The sequence below is a fragment of the Dermacentor albipictus genome, chromosome 5 (assembly GCF_038994185.2).
Source record: "Dermacentor albipictus isolate Rhodes 1998 colony chromosome 5, USDA_Dalb.pri_finalv2, whole genome shotgun sequence".
NCBI lineage: Eukaryota > Metazoa > Arthropoda > Arachnida > Ixodida > Ixodidae > Dermacentor > Dermacentor albipictus.
The window spans coordinates 103229843-103251933 of record NC_091825.1 but is presented as its reverse complement, the minus strand read 5'-3'; the positions used below and the strand labels follow the sequence as shown (position 1 = coordinate 103251933).

The 22091-nt window shown below is 45.5% G+C and overlaps 1 protein-coding gene across 4 annotated transcripts in view; it reads left to right on the top strand.

The window, feature by feature from the left end:
- bdg (sodium-dependent transporter bedraggled) overlaps positions 1-22078 on the top strand; it is a 196377-nt gene extending 174299 nt beyond the window's left edge. For all 4 annotated transcript variants that reach the window (XM_065437072.1, XM_065437074.2, XM_065437073.2 and 1 more), the window contains 13 exons: positions 15-146; positions 854-1006; positions 2277-2340; positions 3012-3150; positions 4132-4263; positions 6811-6914; positions 7741-7859; positions 9686-9945; positions 12379-12510; positions 13560-13662; positions 13770-13888; positions 16583-16789; positions 17372-22078. In XM_065437072.1, the coding sequence (XP_065293144.1) occupies positions 15-146; positions 854-1006; positions 2277-2340; positions 3012-3150; positions 4132-4263; positions 6811-6914; positions 7741-7859; positions 9686-9945; positions 12379-12510; positions 13560-13662; positions 13770-13888; positions 16583-16789; positions 17372-17707 (2000 nt within the window). In that variant the 3' untranslated portion in view covers positions 17708-22078. The remainder of the gene's footprint in view (positions 1-14; positions 147-853; positions 1007-2276; positions 2341-3011; positions 3151-4131; positions 4264-6810; positions 6915-7740; positions 7860-9685; positions 9946-12378; positions 12511-13559; positions 13663-13769; positions 13889-16582; positions 16790-17371) is intronic.
- Positions 22079-22091: the final 13 nt, after the last annotated feature.

Below are 22091 nucleotides of genomic sequence, written 5' to 3'. Positions count from 1 at the left end.
GTTGTCTCCCTCAGCGTGCTTCATGCTGCAGTTCTTTGTGCTCTCGGCGGTGTTCGGCGTGCCCTTCCTGTACCTGCAGATGTCTCTGGGCCAGTACTTGGGCAGCGGCATCCTCGAGATGTGGTACATATCGCCCGCTTTCAAGGGTACGTACGCTGCCCTTCCTCACAACGCACTTGGCGGGGAAGAGAGACGGGGCAGTCGGGTGTTGTCGCACGTCGTTTTGTGCTGGCACGCAGAAATCTCGAGAGAAAGACGAAGGAGGAGGGAGGTCACGCGCTCAGTGTGCCGGTAGTGCTCGCTATGTTATACGAACCTGGAAAGAGCATTCTTGACCCCTCTACAACGGTTCGAGCGAAGCAGCCTCTACGTGTACACGAACAAGCTGAACTTTTTTTCTGCTCCAGCAAATCCGCTTTAGTTCAATGGATGAAGATGTAACATCTGCGCGTGATTGGGACGTCGCCTCGTGGTACTTGGAATACATTTCACGTCCGCCCTCAAACGGACTCGCGCAAAATGGAGTCAGTTTCCTGGAAAGCTGGCGGCAATACTGTATGACTATACCACTGAAACGTGGTGCCCACGCAACGGGTTTCACGTCCGAAGGGAATATTTGTGACATACATTGATTATGATTCAACAACGAAAAGAAATAAAGCGATGTCTAACAATATGCATAATGGGAAGCATATCGCCGCCTCGTGTGTCGAAACATTGTGTCCACAGAAAGAGTTCGCGTAACCTATAGCTGCGTCACGTTAATCGATGCGACGGACTTTCCGACGTTTCGGCTGACCGTCTCTAAGTGGCATCTTCGAGTGTCTCCTCAACGTCCTTGTCTTCCTCGTAGGCGTGGGCCTGGCCCTGATGATGGTCTACATGGTCTGCGGCGTGTACCTGGCCGTGCCTGTGTCGTGGATTTTCTTCTACTTCCGCGACTCGTTCATCAAAGCGAGGGACGCCTACCGGTGGTCCATCTGCCAGGCACGGTTCGCTTCGGGAGGTAAGGCATAGATAGACGACAGACACTCTCTCGCGGAGGGCCAGGTGACTCCCCGCGGGTACGCGGTGATGTCACCGAGGCCGCGTGCTAGAATGTTGTGCCGGTCAGCGCTTTGAGACTACGCGGTTCATCCAGATCAGGTTATGTGGGAACATTCTGTTCCGGAATGTCTGGGCCGCGAACACGTCATTGCGGTCGACGGAATGTTGTACCAGTCAACATATTCGAAATTCGCGCCTTATAAATATCGTATTGTGTAGCAACATCCTTTTCTGGAGTGTCCATGACGTCACGTGAGCACTTCGTGCTCGTACGAATAGTTCGCATTTAACACGTCGTTAGCTAACGAGCAGTTCTTGTGTTACAGGAGCGCTGACCATTATTTTTGGCTTGGGCCGCTCATTTCCGAGGTCATTTCCGGCTCCGCGTTTATCAAATATTGCGCAGGCTTCATTTTTTTCACAGTGAAAGCTGTATATGTCTAACCCTCCGTAGTTTTTGATGGTAGTTTTTCTGGCGTCCGGCAAGAAAGAACGTACTTGGCGAATTCTAACAAACCTATACACAACGGCTTTCATTGTTTGCTTTGTGTGGGATCACGTACGGGTGCAGTGCGGTGGCGCAGATGTAAAAATGCGCAAGAGATTGGAACGCTCGCCGTGAAAAATAGCGCGGCGTCATGGTTATCGCAGTATATAAGCAGGTGAGGTATCGGCGCTAAAAAAAACAGCTAGCTGCGTTATCGATGGCGCGGATACGTATAGTTGGTACACCCGAAGAACAACATGCGTACGAGGAGCGCTGGAGGGAACAGCAACGAGAATGTAGACGGCGCCGGCGCGAAACGACCACCGACGAACAACGTTCCCACGATGCTGAACGAAAACGACAATCGCGAGCCCGCGAAACCATTCCACTCTGTGAAGATAGAATGGCAACGAAAGCAATTTGCTTTTCGTTTGACAGATTTGAATGTCGTCATCTTTTACCGCCATTCCATCTTCAAAGAGTGGAATTATTGTCATTTTTTATCCTTGTTTCTTTGTGTTAGTTGACTTAATCAAACGATCACTTAGTGAGCCAGTTGTGGAAGCTTGGCTCACTAGATCTTTTCAGAAAAATTGTGGCGCTTCGAATGTTGATACTTGGAACTCTGCTGCTATAAACAAACACAAACTACTGTTCTGCAACGTTGGCTATGCTTTCTTTTTAGTTCAGAAGGTTACGTCATAGTAGTTACATCGAATGTATACTTCATCTTCTGCTGCAGGGTGCTACAAGAACAATTCATCATCTCCAGAGTTCTTGGGCTGGACCACGGCATCCTATTTCCAGTGAGTAAGACTTGGACTGCACCCGTTAACATTGCGGTTTCGTGTTTATTTGAAAGCAGCGACGGTAGGAATTTTTCTTTTTTCCCCGACTTCTCTGGGAGTGACGTTCCTCGGCGTCGGTAAACGCTGCACGATGATCGTTCTTTGTGGTCGGCCTAGTTGCGCGTTTCGTGCTGCTAGCGAGGAAAGAGGCAACCCGATAGCATGCGCGTTTCAGCCATCGAGGGTAATCGTGTGAATAGATCGTTGGGTGAAATGAACGCGCCGTCGCCGTGCGCCGAAAGTGCGCTCCATGCATGTGGTTAACGAGTAGAGGTGGAGGAGGAACATGTTTGCCGCACGTGGTTGCAGAATTTCGAGCCATGAGGCCGCGACACGAACAACTTGCCTGCAAGTAATTGTTTCGATGAGAATGTCGCTTGGCCCGTTCATCATCAACGCGGCATATGCGAATAAGGTAGCGCGCTTGGGACAGAACAAGGCCCACAAGCCATAACACTTCCTCCTTTCTCCGCACAGATTGCAAGAGAGAGAGAGAGAAATACGCAAAACTATATTGTATTCTTTAGTCATAGTCCGTACTGCCAAAACGAAATATTTACGTCCATTTGGACCAAAGACGCACAAATATTCTTTTTCACATCACGTTTCCCCCGCTGTACCTTGCGCAGTGGTCGGGTGCTGGATCGGAGGGCGGTGCCACAAGCGAGCGGCATCGGGGACCTCAAGTTCGAGTTGGCCTTCAACCTGGGCATCGTTTGGTTGCTTGTGTTCATCGCCCTCAGCCGGGGCCTCAAGTCTTTCGGGAAGGTGCGTGAACCACGATCGCCTGTACGGCGCCGTGCTTGGGCGCGTACGCGTACGAGCGACGTGAGCCATCAGTACCAAACTGTGGCATTGCAATAGTTGAAGCTGCGAGGCTTTGCTGCGGGACTCCAGGTTGCGCTCGGGACTAAGCAGACCACTCGAACCTGTGACGTGAAAGCCCATGCGCTTGCGTGATCGGGCTTTTGGGAACTAGCAGCTGGCCGGGAAGTGCGCTATGGTAGCTTGAGCCAGGCTACGAGATGGCGCCAGTGTAGCTCGCGTCGTCTGCGCGGAAACAAAGCCCTGCATGAGCGGTGGTTGTCTGCGGTGACTGCTGTGAATCGCGCACACGCGCCACCCACGCGCTTCCTCTCGCGATCACCCAATTAGCGTGGAAAATGCGCCATCACACTTCTCTGCGTTTGCAACGTATACCGCACGAGACAGATTGTCCGCACCAGCCAGTATATTGCGATATTAAAACACGTATATACAGCTGCGCTCAAATTTCGCATTAGGGAGTGTTGTAATCGTCGGTGTATTTTTTAAAATTCTTTGAACAGCTGGGCTAACGTTAGCCGGGACACCTTATGTAAGGGCACTGTCTCGCGTGAAATGCTACACCGGGAGTAAGTAACGTGCGCTGGGCACCTGGTGAACCCCATATATCGATGCAAACGCTAGGAATATGATCTAACCGTTTCACGCTTTGTATTCATTCGCGAAATGTGTTGCCGTGGCAGCGATGAACAGAAGCCTGTAGCTGTTCATTGCGAAGCAATACAGTTCGTGTAACTTCTTAACTCTCTTTTTTCTCATTCCTTATTTGCCACTTGCTTCTTCGATGACTAGATCCCATAGCGCGCCCTCCTCACACACTGCTGGGTGAACCGCGACGGCAACCTCGCGTATAATGCAAACTGCTGCCTCGCGATCGCGGTCATTGTTTTTCATTTCTCTTGTCTTCCGGTGTGACTCGCTCAGATCCTGGCCATCCTGGGCATCCTGTCTCTGTGCCTGCTGGTGTTCATCACCATCCGCATGACGGAACAGTGGGGCGGTGGCATTACGGAGCTCTTCAGGGCCGACTGGAAGGGCGTCCTCTCCGACACCAACGTAAGCATCGAGCGGTTTCGTCCGTTTCATCGAACGTCAAAGCCGTTTATGCCGAACGCCATTTGATCGAAAGCGAGTTCATCGAAAGATGTTTCACAGATTACAGAGAAGCTGTTTATGGCTAGGGTCCCGTGGATTTTTCGTGTCCGTAAACAAAACTGCGCGCCCGCGCAAAAAAAAAAAAGAGGCTTCCGAGTTTGATGCAAAGTAGCTTCATTCTATGCAAAAGCTTACACGTCTCATCGCTTGGATATGCATTTTCAGCAGAATGGTTATCAATAGGCACCATTTTCAATATTAGTGGACTCCCTGGTAGATAATAATGAGATTTTTTTTCTTGCTTACGGGGGCACAAGCCACTGCTTACGCGGATGAGCGCATATGGAGGCTCCCTATACCCTGTACGTATTTAAGCAAAGCGCCTTACCGTTTCATGTGTTCCCTTATGAAAGCCAGACCCCGGCCGAAACGTAGGAACTAAGGCCTCGTTTGTATTTATATGTTTAAGATATCGCTCCTGTTCTCAAGCATACCTACTAAAGATATTATTCAGAATATGTTGCCAACCAAACCACTGCAAGCGGTGCTTATATAATCTTGTCAAATGTGGTAGCCATGAAAAGCAGACCTTTAAAGAAAAGAAGGTGGAACACAATTTTCTTATCCCTGTACTGCAATGCCGTGTTTATTCGATTCTAATTGACGCACACTGTTCTCAGTAAAAGCAAAAGTCAATCGACGCAGCTCGGATGGCGCACGCAAAAGATTGCGTCCAGCTTCTCCTTACAACGCACAAACTGGACAGCGTATAACCAGACAGATCAAGTCGAAACTGCCTGTTCGTCACCTCGTGGTCAGCGCTCCTCATTTCACGTTCACTTTCGTGAAAAGGAAAAGTGGAAGAAGACGAAGAGCCGCAATGAGAAGCGACAGAACGGCGGGCGATAGTGAGAAGGGAAGAAAAGAAGTGAGCAACAACGTGGTCTAAACGAAAAGGTTTCTCGCGATTGCGCCTATACAGACGGGGCAACCGTGTAGCTTCGGCCTCATAACAGCGTTCGCAAGTGTCCGGGCAACGGCGGTAAACGCTCGGAGCTCGCTCCATTAACGAAACCGCTCCCGGCGAGAGGACAACCACGCAGGCGCGCCGGCCAAAAAACAATTATAAAGAAAGGCACGGTAAATAGGTGAGCGAGAGGAGAGACAGAGAGCACAGCCTTGAACTCTCGCGCGAATCGCATTGACACCGAGCATAGCCGCGTTTCCCTTCCGCGCCCGGTATCGCTCGCGCAATTGTTGCGCATGGCACGCCGCTGTATACGGGCCTTCAGGATCCGGATTGCGGCGCCGCCAAATGGGCCCGCTCTGCAACCCGCGGCGCGTCCCGGCACATTTTCTTTCCTTTTTTTTGGGTTCTCCTGAGCTCGACAGTTCACGTTTCCCGGGTTGCGCACAAAGGCGCCGCGGTTTCTGAATGCGGGTGGAATGCCGTTGCTTACAGCACGTGCTCGTGCCATTGCTGCAGCACGTTGCAACGCACCGAGACCCAGCTAGATATACGAGCCGGTGCACCCGTGTATCTCTCATCTTCCCGCGAGCGGTACATAAATAAATAAACGAATAACGAAAGAGTAGTGGCTGCGGATGTCCTGCAGTGCACTGACGCTGACACCGTATACCGTTGTCACTGAGCCGAAACGGTGGCAACTCCGCGGTCGTATTGCTGGTGGCCGTGCCAGGGGCGGAATTCCAGTTTACTCGCCGTGGCGGCTCTGCGGATGTATGACGTGGCGCTCCCGACCTCGATGTACCGGATTGAACTGGACAGAAGCCGCGCGGCCACGTTCCACCGAGGGAGGTGGTGGGGGGCGGGAGGGACAGAATGCAAGAACGCTCGTGTACTTAGATTGAGGCGCACGCGTTGAAGAACCCCGGGTGGTCAAATTTAATCCGGTAGCCCTCTACTATGTACGGCGTACTTCGTTGTCAAACTGTGCAGATTCGCAATGTTCAACGACGTCTGTTTCAGTAATTCCCGCTTCGTTCCCTGCCGTCACGAGGCCTTCTCGCCTCCTACTCTTTCGGCAGTGCGGCTGGTCGCGCTCTCGTATACGAAAAAGCGAAGAGTGACGTCGGCTGCAGTCGCGTGCTGTTGAGCGCGATAAGTCGCCGGGTTCGAATCCCAGTCGCGGAGGTCGCGTGCGCATATGAGCGCGGATTGAACGAACGTTCGCATACGGAGATACTTGCTTACTCGGAAGAACCCAGAATGCTTAGCGTTAGCTTGGGATTAGAGCTGCACGAGGACGCTCCGAAAGCGACAGGAAAGGTTTGCGTAATAACAGCTAAGGATCAAGTAAAAAAAATAAACGCAATTCGAAACCTATACATATATAGCACCTCATTAGCAATGCCTCACATATCGTCGATTCCACGTGGTGTGGATCCACACACATTTTCTGCTATGCATCGACTTGTAAAATTGGCAGATATGTTATAAAAAGAGAGACACCTGAGTGGGATGCACTTTTTTTCTTTGTCTTCTAGTCATGGGTGGTGGCAGCGCGTGAAGTCTTCATCACGTGGGGGCTGTTCGGAGCCCTTGCGCTGCACGTGAACAGTCGCAACAAGTTTTCGAGCAACATTACAAGGCAAGCATGAGCGTACTTTGATTTTCACTCGCACTGCGGCGCTCAAGTGCAAGATGTAGAGGACGGATTCGTTTGTCTCGTACTTCCGTCTGTTCGAAACAAATTAATGCTTAGTCACATTATGTCGTAAAAATAAAAACGTAGATATACAGTAGTTTCACAAGATCATTTGAATTTCGATAGCAGTGAAAAAGCGCAGCCCAGAAAGATTGCGCGCTCACAGCAAGCTCACAGCTATTGCGTCAAGGCAGTTATAATTAACCTCAAACTACCGAGCTTTCTTGCGAGTGGTTTCGCATACATTTTTTTTCTTTTTTTGTTTAGAGTTGAGATGTTTCTTTCTAACTTTATAACAGTGATTAATGAGTTGCCGAGTTGAAGGCACTATAACCTACGCTCCTACCAAAGAGTAACAAAAAATGAAGCTTAAGTTATAATTTTCGTTGTATTTATTTTCCGTATTAGCGTGCCGTGATATTCCTAACAGGTATAATTAATAGGTAAATTACCAATTAATTTGGCATAAGCATCCTATGCAAACCAAGGACAAGAAGTGCGCCACTCTATATAGCGCTGTAGAAACCGGAGTCGCCCTCGCTAGCTGTACATTCACAGGTTGCGCAACAACTAACAGGCCATCGAATTCGATGCCAACGTCTGGTTGTTGGAGATGCGGCTCACACGCGGATAGAACGCGATATTCTCCGAAGTTTTTTTTTTCTTCTCGGTACTTAGGAATAAAGGCTACCTACCAATTCGGAAACCCTCTGCGCATGAAACAGGGAGCCCGAGGCGCAACCGTGATCCCACTTCTCGTCTCTCGCAGGAACATGGTCTGCGTGACGGTGCTGGTGTGCACTGTGCTCGTGCTGGTCGCAATGCTGTTCGCCAGTGTGGCGCATCTCTTGCGCACTCACGGCATGATTCTAGTCAGCTCGTCGTTCGGTGAGCAACCCGCTTCCTTTGCTCTGCGTCGCGAGCTTCCTTCTTTATTATTATTATTATTATTATTATTATTATTATTATTAGTAGTAGTAGTAGTAGTAGTAGTAGTAGTAGTAGTAGTAGTAGTAGTAGTAGTAGTAGTAGTGTGGTAGTAGTGTGGTAGTAGTAGTAGCAGTAGTAATTGTAGTAGCAGCAGCAGTAGTAGTAATAGTAGTAGTAGTAGTATTTGTAGTACACGCGGCACATCATTAAGGCGTCGGTGTTCCCCGAACTTTCACGGGAAAGCCGGCCAATGGAGAAAGAAAGGGAGGGGGGGGGGGGCTCGAAACGTTCGCATTTTACAGTTACGTTGACCGATCGCAGATTGACAACTTGCAAAGCAATCACTCTAGTCACATTACGAACGCCGCGCCACTGCTAACTTTAGTATCTCACAATGGGGCGGCCTTCGAAGCGTGTCTATTCGTATGCTGTCGTCACGCACTGTCTCCTCCCTCTTCTCGTGGTAGCACGACAACCTGTTTTTAAGGAAAAATATAATACCAAAATCAGGCGCGCACTAACTGCGTACGCACTAAGCTGCACGCACTCACCAACTAGCCCGAGCCAAGATAAATCCACTCAAGCGGGTGTATACAGAGCCTCTAGCGAAGGGACAAGGAAAAGAAGGGCGGGGGGGAAGCTCCAAAGGTGAGCCGGATCTTCGCTCGCATCGAGGTAGGGTAATTCAAACTCAAAGGTAAAAGGAACACACGTACAGTAAAAAAGAAATAGCACCGTAAACGTCTAGTGTCGCCCAGCCGCCTTTTCTTTCCCTCAAGTCAAGAGTAAACAGACAAAGCGCAGCCGACGAACGCACAAGCTTAATCAAAACTGGCAATGGTACTTTTCCTCCTGATAGCGGCGTAGCGTTGCTTTAGAACTCAATGACAACGCCAACGACGCTAAGCACTTCTGTCCTGCTGATGCTACCGTTTCCTTGAAAGGTGGCTTTGCCACACTAAAGCCGTAACGGCAGAAAAGCCAGCTTTGGAGTGTGGATGCTTTAGGTGACTTGTTTCGAATAGTTAGGTATACTTGTATAAATAAGTACTCTAGACCCACAAAGATTCGCAATTAAGCAAAATTGCAGCAGAGTAGTAATTCTTAGGCTATAATACAATTTTACTTAGAGGCATAGCTTGTAACATGTCACTGAAGCAAACAAATGCTTGTTACGCGATGCTCTGTGCAAACAGTAAATAACTAAGAGGTATATATAGTTCTTAGAACATTGCATCTTCCGATCAGATGCCTTTAGGTAACCTCAAATACAAAATTTTTCAAAGCACAGAATCCGAAAAAAAAGGGTGTTGCAGCCAGTGCATCCTCCCTTGAATCGAAACGTGCGGTGTATACATTGCTGCGCGACGGCCACATCGATTTTCTAAATTCAAGGATGAGGGAGTGGAGTCGAGATGAAATCTAATTTTTTTTCGTGCATTTCGTGCTCCGAAAATTTCTGCGACCGGCTGTATATCTAACTGCCTCAGCTGCTGCATTTTCGTGTAGGTGTACGACTATTACAGATGTTTCAGCGCCCGTTAAGGAACTCGAGGTGGTCAAAATTAATGCGCGACTGTGCACAACGGCGCCCCCTATGCTTCACTACTAAGCCTCCAGCATCGGGACGTTAAACCACACTCACGAGCGTATTTCGTAGGCTCAGTGTACGATCGCCAGTTGTCTCCCGGTGCAGCTTCTAAACTGCTACGCCGTTCTGTCTGCGACGGACTGTGTGTCTAACGACGATGCTTTCTCCTCCCCATACCACCCCGCCTCGTCAGAGGAAGAGTCAACGGTGCGGTTCCTGCAGTCGGCGAACGGAACGTGGCCCCCGATGACTCAGTCGGTGCCGGTCAACCTGCTGGCCGGCGTGCTACTGCAGGGCCCGCGCAAGCACAACCTGCTCAGCGGCTACCAGGTGGCGCGCTTCGCCGTCGAGGTGTTTCCGGCAGCGCTGTCCGCCGAGGGAGGCCGGAGTATCTCGCCTTTCTGGCCCATCTGCTTCTTCGTCATGCTCGCCTCGCTGGGCCTCGGACACCTGGTGCGAAGCGACCTCCTTTTTTTCAGTCCGCATCTCCGTATACATTACTAGAAACGTACCTTCTGCCCCGAAAATTTGCAGCGCAGAGAGCTTGCGGCCACTCCGCACACTTTACCGTGCGGCGGCGCTGCTATCGACGGCGTTGACCAGAAGTAATATTCTGGACATTGACAAATTCCGCCATGCTGTCAAATTCGCCATCCTGTCAGCTCTGATTGGCCCAGAGGGCTGCTACAGCTGCTATGATTGGCTCAAAATGCCGCCATTACTGAGTGTGACAATATGGTGGAAATTGACAGCGTCCGGAATGGTACTTCCGGTTTAGTTGTCTGCGGCAGTGTAGAAGAAAATTTTCCGATGGCTATTATTCATGCCCAGTGTATGTAAATTGGACAGGAACTATTGAGCATGGTTTGGTAGGCAAAATTAAATGTTCTCTTTCATGAGCTGCACTGTATAGTTTCTTCTGGGTCTCCTCTTTCCTACTGTGGTGAACACCATATATTAATGCTTAATCAGTGATGTGAAATATTCACAGTATCCTTGTGGAGGTTAGGGTGGACATAGTCTGCCCTTACCTTTGGCTTTAATGACAGCAAGAAAAATATAATTGAATCCGCAGTGGAGACCAGTAAGAAAGGTTGGTGGTGCAAAAGAAGCAAAAACACAATAAAAGGAACATAACATTTTAAAGGAATCTAACATAAACTATGTAAGTTTTTAAATATTAAATGGTTTGGATCTTCAAGGTGAAGACAAGATGTAGCAGAAATGCAGAAAAAAACGAGCTTGATGGCACTTGCCACCACGTTGTTTCTCAGAGCATGCTTATATATATTCTACCCATCTATTGTGAGGGCTGGATGTGAAGGCACTATGACAGGCACTCACATATACAGGCACTCACACCTTACATATATCTGGCCACAATCTGATTTGTGCATTTATCGAATTCTAGAGACATTGAGCCATCATACGTTCGATTCAACCTTCTTCTGGCAACAGTGTCACTACTATGTGGCATTAGGTTACAGATGGTTGCGACTGCTTTGGCCAGGGAACTCGACAGATAGTACATCTTCATGACAGAGCGACACCCCAGGTTCAAATCGATTAACTGAAATGCTACTATTTCAGTTTCCAATTCCAGTTTATGGTCAGTTAAAGACAGCTTCTACAAGTGTGCGAAGGCCAACTGATACCAGTTGGGAATGGGCTCAAAAACGAGTTGAACTGTTAATGCTGTAATAGCTGTATTTTTTTTTACTTTAGCCATCCTAGAGTTTAAATAAAATGTCCAAAATGTACCCCCGCCCCCTCCAAAGAAAAAATACAGCAACGACAATGTGCTGCCTTACCAGTACTTTTCTTATACCTGTTTCTTGCAGTATAAGCTGCCTACTGTATTGCTTGATTTGTAACTGTGTGCATGACACCAAATGGCCACCACAGGCGCAAAAGGAAAAGAGGAGTCATTACTAAAGCTTAGAAAAATACAGGATAGCCAAGTTGGGTTATAAGTCTAGCTCATGTATTGAGGTAAAGGAAACATGCTCAAGTGTTGTGTATTTATGCTATTATGTATGTGAGTGTTTTCTCAGTAGCTGGATTCTTTTTTTTTAGTGCTGTATTTGTGCAAGCACAAGTCAGCACAATTATGGGCTAATCTCTACATTTGCACCCGCTTTTCCAATACTTTACCTCTCACTCTCAAGAGAGTAAAACAAGTACCGAACTAGTGGTACACATAGATGTTGTTATCTTGAGTTGACTGCCCTCTCTGTTCGACTTCTAATGAACGAGAAGGTAATCTCAGAGAAGGAACTCAAATGACGCTTGTGCAGTGGCAGTGGTGCTAAATAACCTGCTGATTGATGTCCCATTTAGTGTAAACAGAATGCATCATCGCAAGGCTGCCTGAATTCGGAATAGTCATATAGCCGTGTCCTGCCTTTCTAACACTGTCAATGGAAGCTGTGTAAACTGCATGAAGGGGTCACGTAGATAAATCCACGCATGCTAAGGCTGCAGATACTGTAGTACCTGATCAAAGGAAGCTGCAGCAATTGGCACTGATTCCTTATGCTGCCATCTGTTTAGAGGAGAGTGGCTCAACTATGCCTTGTAATCGGACTGCTGATTGGCATATCTGTTGCTTGCTTTTTTAAAGATGTTAAAATAGAAAAATTTTTATGTCTTCATACTATGACAGCATGACTGGCAGACACCAATTTATCATTTAATTGCGTAATGAGAAAGGTGTTCCTGATTTTCTTTTTAAATTGGAGATCTGCTGAGGCTCAAATGACGAGATTTGTTTAAATTTCAAGGTCAATACATGTTTTCCCCCAGTGTTCAGGATATTCATGATCAAATGCTAGGCTTACCTAACTTGGCAGTGCCTAACATGTGCTTCTCTTCTGTTCATTGCAGATATGCATCTGGAATTGCATTGTAGATGCTGTGGTGTACATCCGACCAAAGTTTTTCACAAAATGGAGGACAATAGTCACCTTCATCACCTGCACAGTGGGCTTTCTTCTGGGTCTCTTCTTCGCCACCGATGTAAGAACCAGACAATAAAGGGAGGCTAAGGAGAAAAATAAGCTGAGCTGTGTTAGTATTACCCTTGGAACAATAAACAGGAAGCCACTCTCATTATGAGAAGAGGCCCAGTAAGCCTGAAAAAATGCCAAAACGAATGACCAGCGGCACCACTGCCTTCAGAAGTTTCTACACCAGCTCGTCATGACATCATGGGCTTTGCGGCATCTGCTTAGGCCTAGTTATCTCTTTATCAGTAACGATCGCACTACGTACTGTTGTAAAAGAGCCAAAGACTGAACTTGGCAAGATTGAAAGACTTTTACTGAGTTATAGTGGCCCAAGTACAAGAAAACACTTTTAAATTCATGACGTCACAATTAATTGAAGTACCAGCTCTGACCTTATGGCACAAAATTCAAGAAATGGAACTTCAACCTTCATTTTCTCTTATAATACCAAATTTATTCGAATATTGGACGAGGTTTCTTCCGAGAATTCTTAGCCTTGAAGTCACTTCAGTTGCTGTTTTGCCACATTTCTGGTGATCCAGGTTTTAGACGGCAGCGTAAATTGTAGCAAGTAATAAACCTCGGTAGGTGAGGCAGTATTGTATTCTTTACCCGTATAGCTTGCACTGAGAATTCAGAAAATTTAACACTAAAGGCGGGGTGTGGGCTATATGAGAATTTTGCCTTGAGGTGCGACTTCACGGTGAAATTTGAATATAACCTGCACCGATTATTCCATTTACTCCAACGGCTTTCGATTATTCGGAATTTCGGGCAATCCCTGCTGAGTCTGAATAATCTGTCAGTTACTCTAGATCACCTTATATTAGTGTGCATTGTTAAGTTCTTTTTCTTGGGACCCCTACTGCACCCTTGCCTTGTAATCAAATAAATATGGTAATGAACGTATTACCAAAGAATACTTTATCAGCGTGAACTGAATTTGTATATTTCTTTAGTGTCCCTTTAATAGGTGGAGGGGGGGAGGTAGGTGGGCTTAGTCAGTTGTGTGCCAATTTAGTTGTAATTCAACGAATTTAACACTGCACTCTTTTGCAGGCAACTTTACACATTATGCTGTTTTTGGATGTGTGGCTGGGATCACTCTGGTGGATCGTCGCCCTGTATTTCATCATGCTCATAGTCGTGCTATTTATACAAGGTAAGCAGCATTGCTAACAAAGCATGAAAAAAGTCTACATACAATGTGTCAGAAATATCATTGGCTTGGCTACTAATTTTACCCCTTTTCCTTTTTTTTAAATTCAGGTAAACCTTTTGGAACGGACAAGCTAGTCAAAATGATAGTGCAAAAGGAAAGGTCCAAGTCTCTCTACCTGCCACTGCTGACTTTTCATTGGAATGTTCTTCTACCAATAGCATTTTTGGTAAGCAAACATGCAACTTCATTGTCCTTGTTTACTGCCTTGTATTTCTACCTTCACAGCATGTATGTAAAACATGCCTGCATCCTCTTTGGGTGCTCAATGTACAACAGTACACGCGACCAAAATGTCTAAGGATTTGATGCACTATTGAAAGAGATGCTTTAAGTGTCTTGCATACACCTCAAAGCACATATGACAAGACGACAGCTTTGTTCTAATTTGTTCTTGAGTACCAAGCATGTTAGTAAGAACAGTTCCAAGATCTGCGTGTTTGCTGCAATGCTAGTTGTGTGTCGCCATGTAGTGAGTTCTTCTTGTTTTCACAGTTATGACTTGCACTAAGCAAATTTCTGAAGTGACTCACTGTGTCTAGAAATGTAGCTTGCATGAAATAGTCTGTACGGTTCTTGTGCCTCAAATAAAATTTTTTTTGAGTTTAGGTATGGAGTCCCATATTTGTATGCAACAAAGAGAGAGAGAGAGAGAGAAAACAAGGGTAGGAAAGGCAGGGAGGTCAATCAGAACAGCATCCGGTTTGCTACCCTACACTGGGGGTTGGGGAAAGGGAATAGAAAGCAAAACTCACTAAGAAGTGAAGTGTATAAATCTCTTCACATGTCTTTAAGGATGCTGAATATGCAAGAACTGTTTTAAAGCTATGTTTTCAGTAGACAAAATTAGCTGGCACCTGGAGGGGATGCGTAATCACATGTTGCATTATTTCATCCTTTTTTGTCAGCTTTCTATGAGCCTTGTGGGCATTATAGACAGCACTGAACATTGTCTTTGCGTGTGCAATATTCAAAACCATCGCCCAAACCAGGCACATACCCAGGGGGGGGGGGGAAATTAAGCAGCATACACCCCCTCACCCATGCCATGACTCCTCACACACATTCCGAAAGCGCCACTCAATCAAATCAATCTTGAGACTTCACAGCTATTCAGCGGTCAACACTGGGCTGCTGTTACTGCACTATTATTGCCAAGGCGTGGAAGCAATCGCTGGTCGGGACAAGGGAAATTACTTGACTGACGTCTTGAAACATGTTGATATTACTAAAAAATGGGGAGAATATTTTCACCTTTTTCATTATTTCGATGTTTGTTCCGAAATCTCAAGGTGCTGCTGCAAGAAAGGCCCCAGTGATACCTTTTCAATGATATACGTTTCACAGCCATCCCAAAACATTTCAAAATTTCAGTCATACCCTGGAATTACCGCTAAACCCATAAGCAGTGTGAATGTCACCCGTTACCTCGTCCGGTCGAGCTGCCCGATGTATGGGCACTTTTCTAACCTTCCGCGGTAGGCGCAGTGCGCCTAGAACCGCAGCGTCCTGCACTATAGGCAGCTGTACGGGACTGGCGGCCACGCATTGTTATGCAGATTCCCAAATAACAATGCTAGTCGGTTTCTGCATTTAACTTGGTGCAGCAGTAAATGAGGGATCCAAAAGAACTGCGATTGTTCCGAAAATGCGTCTTTCTTTATGAGAGCTAATTCAAAATACTACCAGAAGTATTTATTTTACACTTTCGCTTGTTTACTTGTTCTTGGCAGTGTCCTTCCTGCGTTTCTTTTTTGCGAGAGTCCATTTGATATGGTTCCTTGTTTGCCAAGTAAAGGAGAGGTGTATCTCCCCATTCGCCATAAAGGTGCGTAAACCTGCACAGGGCAAATGAAATAAGGTGTATGTCACAGGCGTACCAGTGAGATACACTTTATTTCATTTGTCCTTAGCGGGTTTATGCACCTTTATGGCAAATGGTGGACATTATTCACTTTTGTACTAGTAAAGGTAAGCCCCCTCCCTCATTTGCATAGAAAAGTTACCTTAAGTTGGGTCCTCCCTGAAAAAAAAATCCTGGGTATGCGCCTGGCCCAAACATTAAGACATCACCTGCACGCCCTTCTCTTATGAAAATCAGTTTCGCTATACTGCTACACACCAACAGAATCCCCACCCTTGCGAAAGTTGCACAGACCACATGGTGTTGCAGCTTTTTTATTGTAACGTGGGGCAGCTTGCAGTGACCACAGTCAGTATTTCATTAATTACTTCCCTGTGTTTCTTGTGCAAACACAGTTGCCAGCCACATCATGTGTGAGCAAAGTCTGCTGTTACACAGACATTACCACACCGCCTGTTTTATGATTACCTGGTGGTGCTGGTTGCGGTGTGATGACTCTCTGTATTACGGTGAATGTAGCCTTGTTGGACATTTCATTCTAGAACAGGGTCATCTCTGACTTTACTGTGCTTCTCATGCTTTAAATGTTATTAAAGAAACTTTGTTAACTATGATTGTCCTGCAACTATCAACCAGTTTTGCTTTCCTTCCTTAATGGCGGAGTGAAAGGTTTCAACCAGGCCGAATGACAAAAGCTCGAACCCTTGTAATAGCTATCCAGCCAAGACAGTTCAGTGAAATATGGTTGGTTTTATGCTCCAAACTATCAGCATCTTTTTTTATGGCACACTACATAAAACCACAATACAGCTTTGGTAAATTAAACACAAAACTTGGAATGCTCACAGGGCTCATTAGTTTTCTCGCATTGGAGGTCCACTAACATGTTTCTGTAGTTTTCGTCACCACGATCTTTTCTGTCAAAAGCCATACTATTGCAGCTTATTTCATCTTGCTTTAGCGAGAAGCTCTGACCTGTGCATATGCTTGTGCCGTCAGATGCTGTCCATCGCATTCATGCGATCAGGCCACTTGGCCATGTTCTCGCCGGAGTCACTATCACTCTTCTACCACTACTGGTCACCTTGGGTTGGCTCGTTCTGCGTGCTCCTGCAGACACTGCCACTTCTGGGTGTCGCCCTAGTGGCTGTAGTCGAAGGCCTCAAGATTGTGGTCTTCAGCAAGAATCAGGTTCAGATGCATGAGGTAAGTTCCTGGCACAAGCCTTTTTGCACATAGATTCATAATGCTATACTGTCAGTTCTAATTCTACATAGTATTTGTTTGTACACGGTGTTAACATTCAAGTGCTTATAGCACATTGAAGCAGAAGAATTTATGGATGTTTTCATTTGGCACAGCAGAACTATGGGACAAAGTACGAAGCAGCATCAGCTCAATAACATTGTTTCGTAACATTGAAATGAATGCATCATGCCCTCAAATTTTAATCACAATAGTGTTTAGGACGTTAATGAACAGGCACATTTTCTTTTGAAACTAAGCGCTCATTTAAAACTTTATTTTGTATTGTATCTTTGCTGTTTTCTGACTCATACTTGTTACAATCTGTTTTCAACTGCTGTTTTATTTATGCATTTGCTTTATGTCATTATATGTAATGTACAAATTGTTTTTATCTACGATCCCTTCACACTACTCCCAAGAGAAGTTCTTCATCCTGCGTGTGTATTATATTTTTGGTAATTATTCATAATAAATATAAATTTGATATATTTATTGATTGATTACAGCCTTGACAACATTCTCTCTTTGCTTCTGATGCAGCGCATCGAATCCTGGTGCTGCCCTACATTCATCACAACATCTCCGGCCACAGAGACACCACCTGCAGTGCAAGAGCCTTCACAGGGTGTCTCCAACATTGCATTCGAAGAAGATGTTCCGCCAAAATACTCGCCACCCCCATCCTACTCAACTGCCACGGCACGTATGATCCTTAAGGAGTTGCACAAGTGCCAACAACAACCTACGCCAACAAGCAGTGGCCGCAGTTCACTGATGAATCGTGAGCGCGTCGACAAGATTCGGCTGAGCTTCTCAGACCTTCAGTTCAACCTGACTTCTCGAAGCCCAACACGGGAAGACTCATCGGATGCGTGAAGAAAAGGTGGCAGCCTTCTGAGGTCTTCGCTTATACGTGATGTGTGCCGTTAGCAACGAAAAAAAAAAAAGGCATGTAAAAATCAGTCGCTCTGATCCATGCATGGAGCGGTGATTGTCAAGACATGGTGTGAAGTGCCGCTTGGACCATCTCTAACAGGGTGTGGCTGAATGCTGATGACAAGCCAATTCAGAACACATGTATAGCGCGAGACACACTGTGCAAGTGGCCTGTGCTGTGACCATATGACTTGGACAGTCAAGCGGGAGTTTGGACAGGTGCTGTGGTCCAGTTATTGATCTCTTCTAGGCAAGCATATGCTTGAAAGCACTTGAGGCGAAATGGGAAACAAGATTCTTTTACTAGACTAGTAGGGTCAAATGTGGCAAACAAGCCAGTCAGGGCCTTCTGACAATAACTTTATTAACTCTAAAGTGAGACTGAGCCAAACAGAGGCAGAAACAAGAGAAAGAATAGGGTGCAGTAGTTTTATGTCAGCCTTGCCTCTATATGGTACTTTTCCAGCAACTCTCATGAGTGCTGAGCCTTTTACTCAGGCAGAGTTAGTGAACCTATGAGAAACTTGTTTGTAGATGCTCTGACACATTAGGCAGTTTGTGTGGGCTGCTTACATTGCTATTACAATGATGTAGGATGCTTCATGCTTATAAGGCTATGGTTCAAAGCTTGCAGTTGAAGAGCAGAAAAGCCTGCTTTGTTTTTCTTTTCACTTTGCAAGTGATTCTTCACGACAGGGCATTGAGCGAGCATATTACACAACATTGAGGCACATCATAAAGAAGGAATGAAAAGCTTATGCAGCCGCTTTAGATAGAAAAAAAGAAAGAATCTAACATCTGGTGTCACTTTTATGGTGACTGCTGTAGCAGATACTGCAGAAGTGCCCCAGTGACAAGTTGGCAATGTAATTTGCATCCATCATAGAAAAACAAAAATTATCTGCATCTGCATTGTACTGTGCACTGAAATTCACAGATGTGATGGCAGGTCATAACAAAGCTTTCCACATTGCTTATGACATAAGAAATGACAATGAAACAGCACTAAATGCCATGTCTTTCATCAACAGCTATGAAATCATAGGGCCATCCATAACCGGTGAAGTCTTGAGACCCTTTTAATGGATTCAGTAGGTATTTCGCAGCTTGTTCCAGGTGATCTGTGGGATTCAAGGCTACATTTAAGTGACCAGTCGAGTTACTGATAGCAGTGGTATCAGTGGCGTAGCTAGGTTGTCTGGCACCCGGGGCCCATATGTCTTCTGTCACCCCCCTCTCCGGGTGTAGCCGGCGGAAAGGGGGGTGTCTTCAGACGTATATGACACCCCCCCAACCCCTCACTGGCCCCTTGCACCCGGGGCCCATGGCCCCCCGGCCCCCCCTGTTGCTACGCCACTGAGTGGTATATAAGCACATTACTTGTTTTATAACCATAGGAGGTGAAAGTTGAGTCGGTATAATATAAAGATTTCTTTCATCCAAAGTTTATTCCTTTCTTATCGACTGATCATGATTGCCGATCATAGTTATCATTTAAATGGAGTGCTCAAAGAAAAGAAAAAAAATTGGAATAGGATTGTTACATTATCCCACCCTTGCTTTATATTGTGGGGACCCAGAAGCTTGTTGTTTGCTGTGCACTGCTTGACTGTTGTTGCTCTGATCATGGCAGAGACCCTCCGAGGCACGACTGCCAGTTTTTCTTTCAAGAACCTTGTGTGTCAATTTAAGTGTTCTACATATTCACGAGTCATTCTCATTGAATATTGGTCATCATACTGTTGCAGCCCTTTTAATGATGGTTGAGGTCAATGCCATTGAAGGTTTAACCAAAACTTAAGTTACAAGTGTATGAATTGCACTCCTTGTTTCCCCACTCACTACAGTTAGGAAAACATGACTGGCGTTGCCTATTAGTGACTTCCAAAATTTGTCTTTTACACAAGAAATAGTATCCTCGCAGTGGTGATCTAAAGATGCCATGTGGATACACTGCAAAGATTCCACACTGAAGGAAGTCTCACTCTCACGGCATGCAGCAAGGTTTGGTCATCTTTGGCAGCTTAGATGGTATTAAACTGCAGGGATAAACTCTGATGAGAAATTGAAAGAGAAGGAATGTACAGCTTCAAGCATGCGTATTTGTTTTCGACCACTTAAAACATGTCCATCACTTCTGGGCGGCTTTGTTTTCCCAGTGACAGCAGGTGCCCTTTGCACCCAAAAAAGAAGCACTGTTGGCAGCAGTCGTAAGCCATAAAACTACAATACTACACTAATTTCTGAGCGGCAGACCACACAGGTTGGCTTTCCACCTTCTTTTGAGCACATACATCACTCAATGTTGGCTTCATTTACAACATAGGACCTATAGTGCTTCTTTCAAAGATATTTGTATGTTTGTGACTGTGAAAAAAAAGCTCTTTGTTAGTACGTGTTTCCTATAGACTAGTTTTTACATAGATAAATGCTGCATATAGTGCAAAAGACTGCTAGTAAGACTAACTCTTGTTAAAATTACTTCTCTGTAAACTGAACAGCTTCAGGATGTTCATTAGGTTCCCCATACAGTCACTGATCCTCTTTTAAGGTTAAATGATTTTCCAAGTCCCTTGATGTTTGCCTCAAGGGGAGCTTACCATTCAGCTGCAGCAAACCAGATAACAAGTATACACATTTGTTAGTTTGTTTGTTTCAGTCATACACAGTGTGTAGCTTGTTGTCACTTCACTGCAAAGGCTAGGCAGGCACAGTGTTCGAATGTGTGCTTGTGTGTCTTTATTTGAATCTGTTACATATACCGTATACAACAGCCTTGCTCCTTGCACATAGAGGAGGATGTGATATTTGAAGTTGTGCGAATAGGACTAACATTAGAAATGTGTAATGAAGGGCCCACTGTGCTCGAGGACCAGTTATACCTTTGCAAGTTCCTGCCTAAGCATGGATGTTAAGGTCTTGTGTAGCATCCAAAGTCGACTTTTTCCGTGTACTCTAGATGCAATGGCATTACTGAATACGAAAAGGTAGAAAGCTTACAACACAGTTGCATACGACCCGTATGTACTACACATTTGCTGGTAATAACATATCTGATAATCCCGGCTGTATGCTCCTTCAGGAGCTTTGCAACAGCGAAATCGTTGAGCTTCTGTATAACTTCCAGATTTCATTACATTGCTCAGCTGTCATCAAGGAGCATTTTGCAAGAGTATGTGTGCGCTGCACAAGTGCTTTGGCGCACATAAATAAGGCAACCTGTTGAACTAGTTCATGTGCACCTTGCCAGCACCTGCAACATGGAACCTAATTGTGGCACGTTTCCAAATATAGAAAAATCAATAACTATAACAATAGAAATGATAAAAAGGGAACCCTTGCTCCAGGAGCTCTTAACGTATGCGCTGTGTTGTTCATCAATGAGTACAAAGCAGAAGTGCTACAGTTGGCTTTTATACTGCCATATACTGCTTCGCCTTCAATCCATGCACCAATTTTTACCTGCACAGTTTAGGGTTGTTCCAAATGAACCTTTACTTGCACAAGTTCTATGCACACATGACCACTTTTGCAACCACCTGATGCTTCTCCCAACCTTAGTGTTTTCTCTCTTTAATACTATAGGCTCAGTATCAAAATTGTTGCTGATATTTATCCATTTCCAATGCTTTCTCAGGGCAGAGTATATTGAACAAATTTTTTTTTTGCACAATAATTTGTGTGAATAAAGAGCAGCTTGTTTGTAGAACGTAGCTTGAATTACATGTAAAAATAAAAAAAAGAATGCATAGGTTTTTCTTTATGCTGTCTGAAGCTTGGCAGTGTTGTTTGCCTTTGTTGAGTTTGAGTGATAAGAGTTGAACATTTAGTGTGTTGCGAACTGTGTGTATTCCGGGTGCTATGTATAATGCAAGAGACATCTGAAAGCTTTCATTTCTAATTGTGTGTGTGTTTTTGTAAATATGTGTACATACTACGCATTGAAGGGGAAAGGTCAAGAAAGAAATGGACTGTGGGAAGTGTGTTAAAAAGAGTTGCACTTGATTTGGTACATGCATTGACAATGTCGCTGAAAGATGTACGGATGAGAACAAAGCGCATTGTTGCTGTGAACAATGCTAACTTATGCATGGGGGAGCAAATATCTTGGCTATTTTCCAGTTGCATGAGGTAGGCACTAAAAATTTAGCAGTCAAAGCTACATGCTGCTTTGTTGGTTGTGAAAAAAAAGATGCAGCAGAGTTCTCTAAAGTGTAAATAAAGGCGTGCAAATTTTACATGTGTATCACGGGTGAGAACAATCATTGCAATGTAATGTGCATAAAGTAAATAAACCACATTGCGGAGTGATATGATGAGTTGA